Below are 17,635 nucleotides of genomic sequence, written 5' to 3' on the forward strand. Positions count from 1 at the left end.
GCAAATGAGAGCTATGTATGTGAGCTACGGAGTTAGCAATTAGAACTTCTTTTGTGTGCACCAGTGTAGGAAGTTAGTGTCTTGCAACTTTTGTTAAATACAATAGGGTGTTCTCTATTTATTTGTGAGAGAACCAAGGGCGTATTTGGAGTTTGAGTTTGTGAGAGAGTGTATTCAAGTCATTGTTGTAATCTCCAAAGTTATAGTGAAAATTTATGTTGTCACTTCATGTGGACGTAGGTATATTGCCCAACCACGTAAATTCTTTGTGTCATAATTTCTTCTCTCTTCTTTAACCTTGTGTAAACAAATTATTTGACCAATTTTCACAACATCTTTCATTCTCCAACAGCTCAGGTGTTTTGGATTTTCAGAGCAATGGGTGAAGTGGATAGAGCAATGCATCTCAACGATGCTTTCTCTATCTTAATCATTGACAGTTACCGTGATTCTTCAAACCTCAATGATGCCCAAGAGAAGGGGACCCTATGCCCTATGCCCCTTTTCTTATTTATCCTTGTTGTAGAGGTTCTGTCAAGGGTATAGTTACAAACTTTCAATGGATAGACTATTTGGGGCTAACCGAAAGAGGTAAAAGTGAGCAGAGCTTTCGCTAGCCATATGTCAACTGCATTTATTTCTGTTCATTCTCAATGAAGAGCAACAAGCAGAAGCTCTAATATCATTTACACGGACTGTCAGGTAAAGCAGTCAGTATGTTCCTACTGAAGTCTCAGATCTTCAGCAGGAGCATTAGTATAGCTGAAAGAGCTTGTTTATCCTCAATCAAGGAGTTTACAATTGAAGATGCTAAAGCCAACTGTCTAGGCTTGCCACTCAAAATTAGTGCCATTAAATCCAAACCCTTTGAAGGTGCGGTGCAAAATTTCAATACAAATTACAAGGGTGAAAGCAAAAATGATTATCGTAGGCTGCTCAAGCCATGTTAATTAGATTTGTGGCATTTGCTATGCCATCCTATTCAATGTCCTTTGTGTTACCCGATGAGAGTGGCCTCCTACTTGGACTTCATGTTCAGAAGATTTTAGGATGCCGAATGTAGCCCCAAATCTTACAGCGACCTTGCCTTAAGATGGATGGGAGATTAAAATGGGGCTTTAGTTGACAAATGCACCTTCTGTGGGATCCCAACTGAAACAACCATTCATATTTTCAAGAAAGACCCTTTTTGTTCTACAATTATGGGCAACCTCTTTATGGTCTATCCATCCTAATCTCCATTTCTTCTACTTGCCAATGTGAGAAGTCATTATCAGCCAAACCTTTTCTTTCAACTTGGATTGTGGATAGGGCCAAAGAGTTTACTCTTTTTTGGGGACAACGTTATGCGTTTGCTAGCAAGAATCAAACAATTCATGAACGTAAGAAATCATTTCAAATATTCAGAGGAAAAAAAAAAAAAATCGATTCCAAATAACACCATAAATCCAAAAGAACCTTAATAATCATTCTCCAACGAAGTGAAGTCCCCTCCAACTAAATGGATGAAAAATACTTTTGGCGTTACTGTAAAGGAGGGATACTGCTGCGCCTAAATGAGGAGGGAGTAATTTACCATGATGGGCCAAGCGTGAACAGTCAGGGGATGTAATTTGGCAGAAGCTTTGGTTATTTGTTTGATGTGTTTGGCTAGTTTTAGAATTAACTAACATCATTCTTGAAGGAGATGCTGCTAAGCTTTTAGAAGCTTTTAAATTCCCTAAAAACTTTGAGATGGATATGTTCTGCATCTTTCAAAGATAAGTCTTAAATGGGAAATGTAATCGTTTGCTGCTTTGGATTTCACAACTATGGTTTCCCAGATGTTCTCCAATCCAAATGGCATAAATGTGTAGTAAAAAATCCCCATAGGCATTCTGAAGGAAGTTCTCTAGGCATTATTGGTTGCATCTTGATTTGATTGTATCTAGGAAAACCATCCATGATAAAGATCATTTTATTGTTATTGGAGGCGTTCATGAGAGCATATATGTTGGTTGAAGGAAAATCTCTGAAATCCATGCAGTAGCTGATTGAACTATTTTTCTTCAACATGAGAAAAATATTGGTAAGCCAATTGGGATAATGGCAAGGTTTGACAAAGCTTGCATTAATAAGCTTTTCTACTTTTGCGTTAATTTGTAAATTAACTTCTGATTTGAAGTTTTATCCAAGTAGTGTTACCTGCGGCACTCCTGAGTTTTGTCACAAGCTTGCCTTAATTTGTAAACAATAAAATGGGAAATTATTGTTTGACACCCTGCGTGTATACTTCACACAATATCCACATTTGTCATGAATGTCTACACTTTACACATGATATAAGAGAGTATGGACACTTTACATAAATTTAAGTTCAGTGAGTGAGATAAAATGAGATACCGAAATATGGTGTTTTGGGAAGATCACAGGAAACCTGATACAATGCCGAAAGCAAACACTTGAACTTTTTTTCTTGCATGATGTTTGAGTCATTTTGGCCTTTGGACATGCTAGATTCCACCATATCAACCTGGCATTTGGATATGGAACTTCCAGGACGTGGATAGCTCTGGACACCATCTGGGAATATAGCTTGTGCAAACCCTTCCACATCTTGACTGAACACTATACGCACACCACACTTTGTAGGCTCAATAAAAGGGTGTTCAATTGCAATCGAAGCACCAATGCAATCACAATCATCTAAGTGATCTCCAAGTCTTGCAGCTGGTATGTATACATGAAATATAAATGAACTAGCATCGAGGAATCCATTGCGCTTTAGGACTAGAGGATAATATTCTACACGAACTCTATTCATATTGGAACGAAAATTGAACTCTGCAAGAAATTTTAAATCCAGCCCAGAAGAAAGGCCATTAAAATTTTCAGAGACTACACAAACAACAGATAGAGCAATTCCTCTCCAATAACTATTGGTGCATAGATCAGAAGAAGGGATTGTTACAGATGATGGAGGGCCCTGACGGATGAACCACTTTGGAATTTCAGTTACAAGTGAATAGATGCCAAGTTCAACATCTTGGTTAATTGCCGCCTATTTCATATTTAAAATAGTAAGTATAATGATGTACAATGCAGGCGTGTGTGTGTTTGAGAGAGAGAGAGAGAGAGAGTTACCTTCACATGTCTTTCCCACAGTAGCTCTAACTGATCTACTGGCGTAAACAAACCAGAGTAAGTAATTTCTCCTTCATTCCTGTAAAAATCAACAGTAGTGAATCCTGCTTCACCCGACGTCCACATAACTTGATTCGAATAATTTTCCAGTGGACATCCTTGTGCCGTTACATATAGTGTACTCAAGGGAAGATCTGGCAATGATTGAAGCCTACTGCAATCTTTCAACTCAAAAATTTTTAGACTAGAAAGCTGAGATATGCTACTAGGCAGGTGTGTAAAATTGTTCTTGCTCAAATTCAGAGACCGCAATAAGGATAAGCAACTAAGATCATTGGGGAGTGCTCCGTCTAATAAATTGCAGTCACTTAGATCCAAAGATACCATGAAGCTCAACCCAGATGACCTTGGCAATAAAAAGTTGGTGGGATCTGGGGTAGGGAAGAAGCAATCTTTCAATAAATCATGTGGAGCACAGATGCGGGAGAGTCCTTGCAGAAACCATGATTTGGGTGGTTGAACCTTATTACATCCTTTTAGAATGAGAATTTTAAGAGATGGCAAACACACACTTGGAAAGCTCATAATTTTTTTGCAATTTTGAAGACTTAACAAAGTCAGACTGGTCAAATCCTCAATTGTTAATGGTAGTTCTTCTATAGCTGTTCCATCCAAATTAAGCTCTAACAAGCGTTTGAGAGATCCAACGGATGGGTGAAGCTTATGCAATCTTATGCAACCTCGAAGAATTAGCCTCTCAAGACTTTGGAGTCCATTAAAGTTAGGAGTCTTGATTAAGTTTTGGGAGTTACTAAGATCCATGAGTTTTAACTTGTCCAAGTTCTGTGATAAAACAATAAATAGATATGAAAAATGAAAGTACTCAGGAATTTAGTCGAGCTAAGCTAAAAAAAAGGCCGTTGCATTAGTAAAATACTTACACTAAATTCCTTTGGTAGTTGCTTAATGTGGCTACGAGGCATAATGAGTTCAACAAGATTGTTCGGTTGAAAATGCCTTGGCATGAATTTCAAAGGATAATCATGCCATTCCATCACTCGTAACTCATTAGAAAGAAAACTAAGGCCTTGTGGAAGGTGCACATTGCAAATTTTAATCATCCTTAGTCTTTTCATATTTGAGAAGGCTTTGGCATTCAAGTCTTCTTTATGCAGGGCCGAGTTTAACACCATGCCTTCAACAATTTTTGTTCCCTGATAATTACAAACAATGAAATTATTGTAGGGCAAGATCCAACAAACAATTATGAGCCATATAAAAACATATACTTTTCTACATTTATATCTACATACCATTCCACTTACTGTATTGTTCTTTAGTACATGGAATATATCCTGACAAAGCCATAACCTACTGCGTCTTCCAGGCTCTTGAAATGATTCACGACAAACGATTCTCCAACCCATTTCTTGTAGCAAATCATGCATCCACAATTTTCTCCCTAAAATGGTAATGAGAGATTTGTCATTGAGAGTTTCCAAATCCATATAGCAACAAGAACCTTCTATATCTGCCACTCGATCTTTGTCCTCCCCTTTGAAGAAACATGCAATATCTAGAAATAGATTTTTGACAGTATCCTTCAATCCCTTATAACCTATTTCAAGTGTATCCAGAATTTCTCCATCATGATTTTCTTTTAGTTGATCTAAGTAATTTTCCCATACACTTCTTGTTTTACCAATCAAGGAGGAACCCAAAACTTTAAGAGCTAAAGGAAGGCCTTTAGCATACTTCACAAAACCTTTGGACAAATCCAAAAATTCTTTTCTAGGAGTGGTTTTATTAAACACTGTCAAACTAAACAGCTCAAGGGATTTATCATTGTCTAATCCCTCTACTCTATATATATAATCCACCCTACACATTTCCAATAGGTGCTTATCCTTAGTTGTTACAATGATCCTACTTCCCTGACTGAACCAATCATGACTCCCTGCTAATGCTTGTAGTTGTTCATATTTATCAACATCATCAACAATAAGAAGAACCTTTTTAGCGGGTAGTCTCTTCTTTATCAATCTGATTCCCACATGATGATTCCAAATGTTTGCTTCTTTTTCCATAAAGGCCTCAGAAAGAAGTTGTTTTTGTAAATAAACAATACCATGTTTTTCAACCGTTTCTCTAACATTATAAATAAAGCTACTAGCTTCAAATTGATGACAAATTCTTTTATAAATGAAATATGCTAGAGTGGTCTTACCAATACCGCCCATCCCCCAAATTCCTATAAAACGAACATCATCCAGTTCAGTGCCACATAAGTTCATCATTTTCTCGACATGGGAGTCCATTCCAACAAGGTGCTCACAAGCATTTGGAAATTCACGATTTAATTCATGAAGTATCATGTCAATGATTTCCTGAACAACTTCTGATTCATACCTATAAAAAATGATTAAACGATAAGTGATGTAGCCAACAATTTTATTTTGGGGGTCTTAGTTAACCTTAGTTTGTAAAAGGGTATAAATATATATATATATATATATATATATATATATATATATATATATATATATATATATATATATACACACATGTATGATACATATATGTGTTTATTTTAAATTGATTATAATTACTCTCTATTTAAAAGAAAAAATATTACAAACCCACAAGCTTCAAGAAGCGTGGAAACCTTATTTGGGCTTTGTGTCTGTGTCCAACGCACCTTTTGGACACACTAACACCTCTAAGACATGGCTACATGAGGGTCCCAGCCCTTCATATATATATATATATATGATGGGACACAACCGGGTTATATTTTAGATTTTAGAATTTGTTAAAGTATTATTCATTATTTGTCTTAAATTGATATATTTTTAAGATTATATGAAGAATAATTAATTAATATACATATCCCTGCCATGGCGTGTCCTAATTTTTTAAAATTGTCGTATCAGTGTGTTGTATTTGTGTCAGTGTTCTTGATCTTGTCCATGCTTTCTAGCTCTCTATTTGTCTCCATGTCTAAATGGTTAGTTATTGAATGTGTAACAATAATGAAGTTTAGTTAGTAAATGATAAACAATAAATGTCTTACGATAATAAATTATTTTGTTTACGTCAATAGTACAAACAAACAAATAATAAATATACAATAATGAGAAACAATTATAAGTAGTCACAAAATCTATTGCAATAGATGAACCACAAAACACTTCTTACAATGGTTCAATTGCAATAGTTTTGGTAATTGTATAAGAACATTCACATTAAATGTGCTAAAATTATTGTTTTAAAAATTGGACTGGACCGGCCGGTTTGATCGGGAGCTAGAAGCTAGTCTGGCTCGGTAAAACCTCTAAAATCGGTGAAAACTGGGTTGAATTGGGACTTTTGAAAAAAAAAAACGGTTCAGGTCTTGTTTTGGTTTTTAAAATCATGGCTAAAATAGCATAATGTCCAAAATTTGCTCAGTGAATTCCAAAAATACCCACATCAATTTATGTTTTCATCAGGAAAAATAAGATGTCACTACACTACTTGTCCAAATTTAGGAGGCACTCGAGCTAGTTTATACATTTTATTATTTTATTCATTGCTTCATTTTTCTAATATTCTCTCTCTCTCTCTCTCTCTCTCTCTCCTAGTCTTTGTTTCTTCTCTTATTTCTCAGCGATCGAGGCCCTGTTTGGTTAATTCTTTTTCATCACTCTTCACTTTTCACTCAATTTTCGTCACTCATCACTCATCTCTCATCACTGTTCGCTCATCACTCAAAAATACCCCAATTTCTTATAACTCTGTTTGGTGGCCTGTTTAAGTGGAATATCTCAGTGAGTTTTTCACTCCACAAGTGGAGCCCACATGTCAAATTGGGTCAGATTTTTTATAAAGTTCCAACCTCCCAAACTCCTCTGCTTCTCCTTGATAAACATAAACAGTTTTTTATAAACAGTTCTTTTCCTAGGTTAATTTTCCGCAGCATAACCTAAAAAGTTTTGTTCACCAAAACTTTACACCACACCCACACAGCAAACCAAAACTTACACATTCATCACAATGAACAACAAAAACCAGAAAATTTACAATACTCAAACCCAAAAAATATTCACAAAACCAAAACCCAAACCCATAATGGCTATGATTAGATTTTGCTCACGTCCCACATCCATACCCACAGCCACACCACAACCACGACCACCACTAGATCGGCTACCCAAAGTTGCAAATAGAGAGTGAGGCATGAGAGAGCGAGGGACAAACAGATGGTGAGAAAGAAATCCAAAAGAGAGAGAGATCAATCTTACTGTTGATGGCCAAAATCAATTTAAGCAAAAAAAATTAAAGAAGAGAGAAGTGAGGAATAACATAGGCAAAGTGAAGAAGCTGCGTGAACTGGAGAAGAAAGAAAGAAAGAGATCAAGCAGATTGTGTGACGACTAAGGTTGGGAAACTGGGTTTAGAAGTGTGAGGACTGCTTGGATTTGGGAATGAAGAGTTTTTGTGGGTTGCATTTTAGCGTGAAGGAAAAAATCGTTGGTGGGGTGAGTGAAACGGAAGGTCAGAGCTTGGGTTTTCTTTTGATAGAACTAACAAGGCTGATCGGTGGAGCTTGGGTCTCACCGGAAACAAAAATCAGTGAGCAGAGCTGTGTAAATCTCGGGCTAAAGGTATTGATCGGTAGAGAGAAGGTGCTGATCAGTGGAGAGAACGGAGCTCTGCTTCAGTTGTTGGCGTGTTGTGGGTTTGGGAGAAGGAAAAGGGAAAGTGAGATGGAAGGAGTGAAACTGGTAGTTGGGAAAGTAAAGGAAAAGTGCCGTTGGGAGCTTCCAGTTGCTGTGCATTGATGTTTCGGGTCTGCAATGATGTAACAATACACTGCTGTGGGACCCAACTCTTGTCCAAAATTACGGGCGTGCTACTGAGTTAACATAACTCATCACTTGAAAACAGCCTAACAGGAGTTTTCGAATTTGTTAACTCTCAATCCAAAAAATTGGGTTTTGTTAACTGAGTTAACATCTGGGAAAAATAGCCAAATAGACCTTAGACATGTGGGGCCCATGGTTTTTGGGTTATGAGTTAACAAAACTCAGTTTTGTTAACTAAGTTTGGCAAAATCCAAACAGGGCCCAACTCTCTTCTTTTCGCTTCTTGTTCTCTCAGTTGCTCACTCTCTTCATCACAACATAAAGGGTTTTCTCTCTCTCTCTCTCTCTCTTTCTTTCTCAAAATGTGCAGATTGATTGTTGTAGTGGATATGATCTGATGGTGAAAGGGTTGGAGAGATGATCTGATTGTTGCGAGGGTGATGATTTGAAATTGAAGGGGTTGGTGAGACAAGGAGATAGTTTAGAGAAGTATTAAAAAAAAAAAAAAAGAAGAGTTAATACTATAATGAAATAGAAAACATAATAGATAATCTGATGTGAGTATTTTAAAAATAATTAAATAAAATAAAAAAGTATGTCTTTAATGTATAGTAGAAGAAAATTTTAGGTAAACTGATATAAATGCTCTAAAACCTAATTGGAAGTTTATTTGGTTCAATCTGACTTGAAATGTACCAAAATAAATATCATGATGATTACAGTCATGGGAGAGCTGTTAAGTATGAGTGTGGATGATAATAATGATGCTATAGACCATTTGAAACCCAAAAAGAGAAAAAATAAATCCAACATTTCAAAATATCATCTATTCTCATCGAAAGAAGGAAAGGTGAAATGTTACCTATCATGCATATGCCATCCAGCAATATCTCCTACTTTTCTTAAAGCAGCTCTCCATGTTTGTATCTTCTCTTTATTGACCTCAGCGTCTTTTTCATGCCTAGAGAAGGCTTTTTTAAAAGTTTTTGTTTGATTTCGAACTTGAGATGGTTTTACATGATAGAAAATGGGTAAAATTGTCAACCGCGTCTCTTTCATGCATTTGACAATCTCGACAAGTTCATCCAAACACCAACTTGAGAGAGCATAGTTTCTTGAGAGAATTGTGATTGCAAACCTGGATTCCTCTATGGCTTTCATGAGCTTTGGACCAATGAATGTCCCTTGTTTTAGTTCTTCGCTATCCCTATAGACAGAAATGCCTCTGTCTTTCATAGCAGTATATAGCTGATCTGCAAAAGTCTTGCGGGTGTTAAAACCATAGAAACTGAGGAAAACATCGTATGACCAATGGAGTGTTGAAGAAGTAGATGATGAAGAAAAAGTTCCTTGAGTGCTCATGGAAGCCATTGGAAACTTACAACCTATGCTTTGTTTATGGAAAAGAGCATTATAAGAACTTCAATATTCGGCTTCAAAAAAATAAAAATAAAAAGATAATAAATTTAATATTCTGTATCAAGTTGGCTTATGATATTCTTGTTGACCCACGATTTACGGATTTTGGTTATGTTGACACGTTTGAGAAGCTCCCGCTAAATGAAGCGTGTTCCAACTGATAGCCTGACAGGGAGAGAACTAAAATTCAAACTGAAGAGGGTCAAATTCTTTTGTTCAAAGATTAAAAAAAATTAGAATATCAATCTAGAGGTTGACAATGATACATTATTAGCATTAATTTTTTTTAATTTTTTTTAATTTTTTCTTTTAAAAAAATTAATAATAGAAATTTTTAATCAAAAGTTTTCAAGGTTTGACCAAGGTTAGACCGATTCTTTATTCCATCCACATTATCAATTAAAAAAATTATTTATTCTTTTCACACAATTCTATAACTAATAACTTCATAATGCTATGATATATATATATATATATATATATATATATATAAAACATTTAAAAGAAACGCACTAATAAAATAGCTAAAATAATGGTTAATAAATATCATGCCTTAATATTCCGCGAAAAAAGGGTAAGACAATTATTGGTGTTTTGGTAAGGTTGAGATTATTTTCCTTTAAAGAAAATCAGAGTTTGAAAAAATGGTATTAAAAACAAAAAGATCTATTAAACAATCACTTGATAATGGATAGTAAGTTTGAGTCTTTAACTAAGTAAATAATAAAGTTTTTCCCATCATTACATTAATTTAGTTATGACATAGTTTATACCAATAGATTAATCACATACATGCTTTGGTGGCATTTAGGTTAGGCACAAAATAATAAATTGTTGCTGTTTCACATGTGTAATACTATTTTTGTATGCATACCAAGTGTGTCCCAAAGTTAATAAAATATTAAAAATCAATAAAATTCTATCATTCAAGAAATAAATATTTTTTTTTCACCGGTTGAGTTAAAGACACCAACTAACTCAAGCTGTTGGTGATATTAACTGACGTGTGGATGAAGCAATTAGTGGCATAGGAGTTGTCTCTATGGCTATAGGGGTGGAGTTATTTGAGAGAGGAATAGAACTCTCAAATGAGAGGAAAAAATTGGGTAAAGGTTATTGGGTATTTATGATTTATTTTGCTAGGATTTGTAATTGATTTGTTGTTATTGTTTTTACTTAGATCGGATTTTTGAGTTGTTCAAAAACTTTTCTTATTATTTGGATATATGCATTTTTTTTAAAGATTTTTCTTTTTATTTATTTTTGGGATTTTATGGGTCAGCTTGTAAATTTTTTGGAGAGGGGGGTGGAGGCGGGCAAGTGTATAAATTTTAGAGCCAAAAGTAATTTGCAATTTTTTTGGAGGGGGGTAGTTCCTGCACTGCCCTACCTTTGCCGCACACAACCTGAGTTTTAATACACATTAAAAAGTACACAAGAAATCGTCTTCATGCAATTGTATGGATTTAAAGTCTTTTGTACGAGATGCCAAGTACGTGACTCTAACAACAAATAATTTCGACTCTTTGGTTTCACTGATGATAGAAACAAGATTGTGATAAACATTAGGTTCTCTTTTTTTAATCAAAAATAAAATGGGTAAATCCTTAGTTTATATATAGGGAAAAAAGTTTGATGATTCATGACCTTTCCCAATGATTTAATCTGTAGATTATAATTTTTTTTTTTTTTTTGAACAGAGGAACAACATTAACTAGCATATAGAAACAGAGTTAGGAGGCCATCGCCTCTTATAGGAACTTCTGTAGACTATACTTTTTATTATATGATAGGACCAATAAATCTCAGTCCAAATGAGCCCATCAAGTACCACCGCCCATCCTCCCTCAGGATGGACGATGGTAGAAGCGCTATAAAGGGAGCATTCAATGCCTTGGACAATTACCAATCAGCCAAAGATACTGTTGGAGACCCATCAAAGCTCACATTGAATGAGCCCAGAGATGTTACAAAAGAAGCAATTATAGCACCATGAATAGGGTACAACGGCTAGAGAGAATGAGAATGTATATAAGCACATCTCAGAGCTAAAGAAGGTACACATATACACATTGGTAAAAATACTTTGTTCACTCTAGTTCTTGCAAACCTACTCTACTATTTCTCATTACTAACTTTACCATCAGAGACTCCGTAGCTGACACCACATCGGTGACCACTTAGAGAGAGGATCTATTGCCACCCTTGCAAGTACAGAGACAAAGTTCGTTCTGACCTATTTGAATGAATCGACTTAATTGATGATATCAGCATTATCAGTTTGGCTCTGTTTATGGGGATGACAATTTCGTACTTAGGTTTGAGAGCATAGTTCCATTCAACTCTAGAGTCCAAATGGAGTCTAGCACGTGCAAGATTCTGTAGCATTAGCCTTGCAAATCCAAACCCTCACAGCCAGCGTGGCGGAGCTCACGAGGCAGAACCAGGGGATAAGGTTGTAGCTTTAGCAAGGAGACAACTATTCTGGGACCCCCAAAACAATGAGGGGGACAACCAAAGAGGGAATGACCACCGGTAACCAACTACTCCTGAGGGAGCGAACGTAGACCTCCTCAGGGAGATGAGAAGGGAAATAGACGAGCTGAGAAGTGCGATATGGGAAAAAACAGATCAGAGCCTAGAGAGGATGGCCAGGAGGATAGACTCGCCCTTTACAACAGCAGTCCAAGAGTGCCTAATGCCTTCAAAGTTCTGTCTCCCACAGCTCGAGCAGTTCAATGGTCTGAAAGACCTTCTAGATCACCTCAACACCTTCAAGACAACTCTGGGCCTCCAACAGCCCCTTGATGAGATATTATGCCACTCATTCCCCACCACTCTCAAGGAAGTGGCACGGGAGTGGTTCACTAAGCTACCCACATCGTCCATCAATAGCTTCGAGCAATGGGGTAATTCCTTTTTACCCCATTTTGTCAATGGACAGTGCCCAAAAAGGCCGACATGCCACTTGCTCACCATCAGGCAGGGGGAGAAGGAGACCCTGAGATCATATGTGAAGCGTTTTACCAAAGAGACCTTCAAGGTAGATAAAGCAAATGACAAACTCCAGCTGACGACCTTCAAAGTCGGATTAAAGTCTGGAGAGTTCGTGGTTGCACTCGCGAAGAGCCTTTCTTGGATGATGACAGAAATGCTCTTAAAAGTGCAGAAGTATATGAACACTGAAGATGCCTTGGCAGCGATAAGAGATGAAGAGAAGCCCAAGGAGAGAGAAGAAAAGGGAGAAGACCGAAGAGGACGAAAAAGAGAACGGGGGGATCGTCAAGGCACTGACGAGAACAAGTGAAAAGAAGATAAAACCCCTCGGATGGTAAAATTTACCCCTTTAATTATGTCTGTTGACAAAATCTTAATGCAGATTAAGGATGAACATTACCTCAAATGGTCAAGGCAATTGCATTCATTCCTTAATGTGCGTGATAAGAAGAAGTATTTCCGTTTCCACAAGGATCACATTCATTACATAGAAGATTGCAGAGACCTAAAGGAGCAGATAGAAGAGCTCATTCGGAGAGGGAAATTGCAAAATTTTGTGAAGAAGGGAGACTCCAGTAGATCCAGGAATGATAACAAGGACAAACATGAAACTGTTTCAAAGGATGAAGACAACTCGTTCAACTGTCCGCAGAGTGCAATAGGGGAAATAAAGATGATCACAGGAGGACCGTCCACAGGCGGGTCTTTCAGATCCCTCAAAAAGGCGTAACAGAGACAGGTAAACGACATCCACAGGATGCCACCCCTGAAGCAAAGAAGTACGAACAGGGACATCCTATTCTCAGAAGAAGATGCCAGAGGAGTAAAGTAGCCATATGACAATCCCCTGGTCATAATGTCATGATAAAGGGGTTCAACACCAAAAGGATCATCGTAGACAACGGTAGCTCTGCGAACATCATCTACCTTTCTGCTTTCCAATAGCTAAAAGTAGATCTCGAAAGATTGCGACCTTTCGAGTCCCCCCTTGCTAGCTTTAGTGGAGATAGAGTGTATCCCAAAGGCATAGTGACATTGACGGTCACGGTGGGATCCTACCCCTGATAGTTGACTCATCAGCTCAACTTCCTGGTGGTAGACTGTCCTTCCTCGTTCAACGTGATAATTGGAATGTCCACACTCAACCGTTGGAAAGCAGCCACGTCCACTTATTGCCTAAAGGTAAAGTTCCTAACAGAGAATGGTGTGGATGAAGTCAAAGGAGATCAAGTGCTAGCTAGGGAATGCTACCAAGCAGTGTTAGCTGCAAAAGAAAACCATATGTGGATGATTGAAGAAAAAGAGGAAGAAAAAGTGGAAGTTCTAGAAACTATGGAGCTGGTAGACGGGGAACCAGCAAAGACTACGAGGATAGGGACTACTTTGAGCAAAGAGATGAAGAAAAAATTAGTCCAATTCCTTAAGGGTAATCTAGATGTCTTCGCATGGAGTCGCGAGGATATGCCAGGCATTGCCACTGAGGTCATCCAACACCAGCTGAATGTAGATCCCGAGAAGAAGCCTGTCTAGCAGAGGAGACGAGCCTTTGCTCCTGAACAAAATCAGGCGATCATGGACGAGGTAAAAAAATTGCTGGTAGCAGACTTCATTCATGAGGTCTATCATCCAGACTGGCTAGCTAACGTTGTCCTAAGGAAGAAGGCGAATGGGAAGTGGAGAATGTGCGTATACTTCACAAATTTGAACAAAGCCTACCCAAAAGACAACTTCCCTCTGTCAAGAATAAACCAGCTGGTGGATTCCATGGCAGGATACAAGCTTCTTACATTCATAGACGCATTCTCGGGATACAACCAGATCAAGATGTCAGAAGAAGACTAGGAGAAAACTGCTTTCATCATGAGCCAAGGGCTTCACTGCTACAGGGTAATGCCTTTTGGACTAAAAAATGCAGGAGCAACCTACCAGAGGTTAGTAAACAAGATGTTCAATAAGAAAATTAGGAGAAATATGTAGGTATACGTAGTTGACATGCTCGCCAAGAGCAAGGAGGAATCTGCACACTTGGGCGACCTCGAGGAGACATTCACTACTCTCAAACAATATTAGATGAAGTTGAACCTCAGCAAGTGCGCCTTCAGGGTGGCATCGAGGAAGTTTCTAGGGTTCATGGTGTCCTAGAGAGGGATAGAAGCAAACCGAGAAAAGGTGCAAGCCATATTAGAGATGGCATCATCAAAGATGGTGAAGGAAGTCCATAAACTAACAGGAAGGATAGCAGCACTCAACAAGTTCGTCTCTAGGGTGATAGACAAATGCTTGCCTTTCTTCAAAACTTTGAAGCAAGCGTTCAACTGGAGGGGTGTAAATCACTGGCGAAACCAAAGTGACAAAATTCCTTAGTTGGATGTAAGTCACCTAAAAAAGGTTAAGTGATAAGATTCCGCTAGACGGGTGTAAATCACTGACGAAGCCAAACTGACAAAATTCCATAGTTGGATGTAAGTCACTTAAAGAAGGTCAAGTGATAAGATTCTGCTAGACAGATGGATGTAAATTACTGACGAAGCCAAAGTTACAAAATTCCTTAGTTAGATGTAAGTCACCTAAAAAAAGGTTAAGTGATAAGATTCCGCTAGACAGATGTAAATTACTGACGAAGCTATAGTGAAAATTCCTCAGTTGGATGTAAGTCACCTAAAAAAGGTTAAGTGATAAGATCCTGCGAGACAAATGTAAATCATTGAAGAAGCCAGAGAGGAAAGTCCGCTAGACGGATGTAAGTTACTAACGAAGCCTAAGTGAACTCCACAGTAGGATGTAAATCATCTAAAAAGTGACTAAGTACCCATAAACGGGGGTAAATAGACAAAGACTCTGACAAAAGTGCCAGTCACATTCATCAAACATAAACAAGAAAAGAAGCATCAAAGATATGAAAATGAGCAATAGCATAAATATATCTTGCCCACAAATAGAATTTAAAAGCCCCAAAAACACGGGGCAAAAAAGCATTGTCTTGAAATTAGAAGCCCAAAAACACACTAGTTACCCAAAAAAAAAACAAGAAACATATATATATATATATATATATATATATATATATATATATATATTTATGTGTGTGTGTGTGTGTGTGTATGTGCACTAGACAGGCTCATGTAGCGGCCTTGTCACCACCAACAGGAGTGGGCTCCGGATTGTTCCCTTCAGGAGCAACAGCAACGAACTAAGAAGCCTTGTCCTCCTCCATCTCCTTGTCTACCTCCTCCAGGTCCAGACTTCCCAAGTCCACGCCAGTAGGATGCTTAATGAGGTACTGCTGAAGGAGCTTAAAACTCTTGTAGTACCCACTAAAGAGCATAGTGTTGTACTCGTCAGTTTGTTGAAGGGCTTCAACGGGCTTAGCAGCAAGGGTCTTAACCTTCTCTTTTGCAGCTTGGAGTTGTTTGTCCTTCTCCAAGTCAGTTGCCTCTCAGCCCTTAGGTCGTTAGGCAAGACCTTAGCCTTATCTTTGGCAGTATTGGCCTCGTCCATGGCAGCAATAAGGTCCTTCCTCAGCTTTGAGTTCTCCACCTTGGACCCCACTAACATGGCCTTCGCCTCTTGACTCAGGTACTCCGATGTGATGTGGATGGTTTCTCCCAACACCTAAAAAAGAGATCACACAGAGCATCTAGCTTTCAGATCCATGCAAAAGAGGAAAAGAGAAGAAAAATAAGTGATACAAGTACTTTACCTGGATGAGCTTGTGAATGTTACAACTCACGATCTTGTTGGAAGTCATGTTAGTAAAGGCCGTGAGCTCCTTAGCTGTGAAGGCATCTTGCACCCTTGTCAGTGCTAGGCTAGCGTCGTCCCAGAAGCTGGACAAGCATGAGTCAACCATCTCTTTGCCCTTGTCCGCCACTCGCTGCTTCTTTGGGCGAGGAGTGATCTCTTCCATCGAGGTAGCAGGAGATGCAGTCCTTGTAGCCCTAGGGATGGAGGCAACGGGCGTGACGGGAGTCCCCTTATCCACAACACGTACCACCCTCTTCCTGAGGTTGGAGAGGGGCTCGTTCTTCTTGGCCCTCATTTTGGCGTACATCCCATAGTTAAACAAAAAAATAAACCTAAAACGAAAGGGAAGGATAGAGTCTCCTAACTTCAGAGCTATCTATCATGGAACCCGAAAAAATAAAAAAATGGGGAAAAGACTCCAAATTCCAAAAACAAGGAAAGGAAAATGCCAGTGATCTTTTGCCAATGAAGTTCGCTACAAAGAGTAAAGCTTGAGGAAAGAAACCGTACCTCAAAACGAACAAATCCCAGAAAGAAGAAACGCGACAGGAAGCTCGGAGAAGAAAAACACAGAGCAACAATGGCACAAATGAGAGAAAGTAAGGGGGAAAGAGAAAAAGAAGACAAGTTTAATAAGAGTTGGGCATGAAATCTAAAAATCAGCTGGAAACCCAAAAGACATATGAGTGAAGCATTGAATTCCACTAGTTAGAATGTGCCACATGGCCACGACGTGTATGATGCCGCCACTGCACATTAAATGTGACTAAAATGGAATCCCAAGGGTCACGTCTGAACATAAAACCTTCCGTCTTCCTATGATCGACATTACACGTAAGGACGACCACAAGACTAGGGGGGCAGCTAATAGGACCAATAAATCTCAGTCCAACGAGCCCATCAAGTACCATCGCCCATCCTCCCTCAAGATGGACGATGGTAGAAGCACCATAAAGGAGAGCATTCAATGCCTCGAACAGTCACCGATCACCCAAAGAGACCGTTGGAGACCCATCAAAGCTCACATTGAATGAGCCCAAAGGCGTTACAAAAGAAGCAATTATAGCACCATGAATAGGGTACAACGGCTAGAAGGAATGAGAATGTATATAAGGCACATCTTAGAGCTAAAGAAGGTACACACATACACATTGGTAAAAATACTCTATTCATTCTAGTTCTTGCAAACCTACTCTACCATTTCTCATTACTGACTTTACCATCAGAGACTCCGCAGTCGACATCACACCAATGACCATTTAGAGAGAGGATTCTATTGCCACCCTTGCAGGTACAGAGACGAAGTCCGTGCTGACCTATCATCATCATCATTATATATTGGAAGATATTTTTTTAGTCCAATTGTTGCTTTGAAGATTTGTAATTTTAGATTTTGTAAAATTCAAAGGGTACGTAGTTGATGAGGACCTTCCAGCAAAATAATATACCAATCGAATTTTGATTTAAGGCGGGGATTGAATTTTAGATCTTTTATTTAATTATTA

At 38.2% G+C, this 17,635-nt stretch overlaps 2 protein-coding genes across 3 annotated transcripts; one reads left to right on the forward strand and one right to left on the reverse strand.

The window, feature by feature from the left end:
• Positions 1–1,159: 1,159 nt before the first annotated feature.
• On the reverse strand, positions 1,160–9,341 carry LOC142643376 (TMV resistance protein N-like). 2 transcript variants are annotated; one of them, XM_075817979.1, is made up of 5 exons: positions 8,833–9,341; positions 4,449–5,532; positions 4,065–4,337; positions 3,124–3,966; positions 1,160–3,040 (listed from the first exon to the last, which is right to left on the reverse strand). In XM_075817979.1, the coding sequence occupies exons 1-5, from the start codon at positions 9,339–9,341 to the stop codon at positions 2,357–2,359; spliced, it is 3,393 nt and encodes a 1,130-aa protein (XP_075674094.1). In that variant the 3' UTR covers positions 1,160–2,356. The 2 variants fall into 2 exon arrangements, with proteins under 2 accessions (XP_075674094.1, XP_075674095.1); XM_075817980.1 differs by having other exon boundaries at positions 2,655–2,823.
• A 2,629-nt stretch (positions 9,342–11,970) lies between these two features.
• Positions 11,971–12,696, forward strand: LOC142644090 (uncharacterized). Its single transcript, XM_075818769.1, has one exon. It carries the CDS (start codon positions 11,971–11,973, stop codon positions 12,694–12,696), a length of 726 nt encoding a protein of 241 aa, XP_075674884.1.
• Positions 12,697–17,635: the final 4,939 nt, after the last annotated feature.

This window comes from Castanea sativa, chromosome 7, assembly GCF_040712315.1.
Source record: "Castanea sativa cultivar Marrone di Chiusa Pesio chromosome 7, ASM4071231v1".
Lineage (NCBI taxonomy): Eukaryota > Viridiplantae > Streptophyta > Magnoliopsida > Fagales > Fagaceae > Castanea > Castanea sativa.

Bases quoted from the DNA above. Each gene is read 5' to 3' on its own strand.
- LOC142644090 (XM_075818769.1), top strand. From the start codon at position 11,971: ATGAGAAGGGAAATAGACGAGCTGAGAAGTGCGATATGGGAAAAAACA.
- LOC142643376 (XM_075817979.1), bottom strand. From the start codon at position 9,341: ATGGCTTCCATGAGCACTCAAGGAACTTTTTCTTCATCATCTACTTCT. The intron at 5,533-8,832 runs GTAACATTTCAC...CATTTTTTATAG, and splicing joins GGATGGCATATGCATGATAG to GTATGAATCAGAAGTTGTTC. The intron at 3,967-4,064 runs GTAAGTATTTTA...GTTTTATCACAG, and splicing joins AACTACCAAAGGAATTTAGT to AACTTGGACAAGTTAAAACT.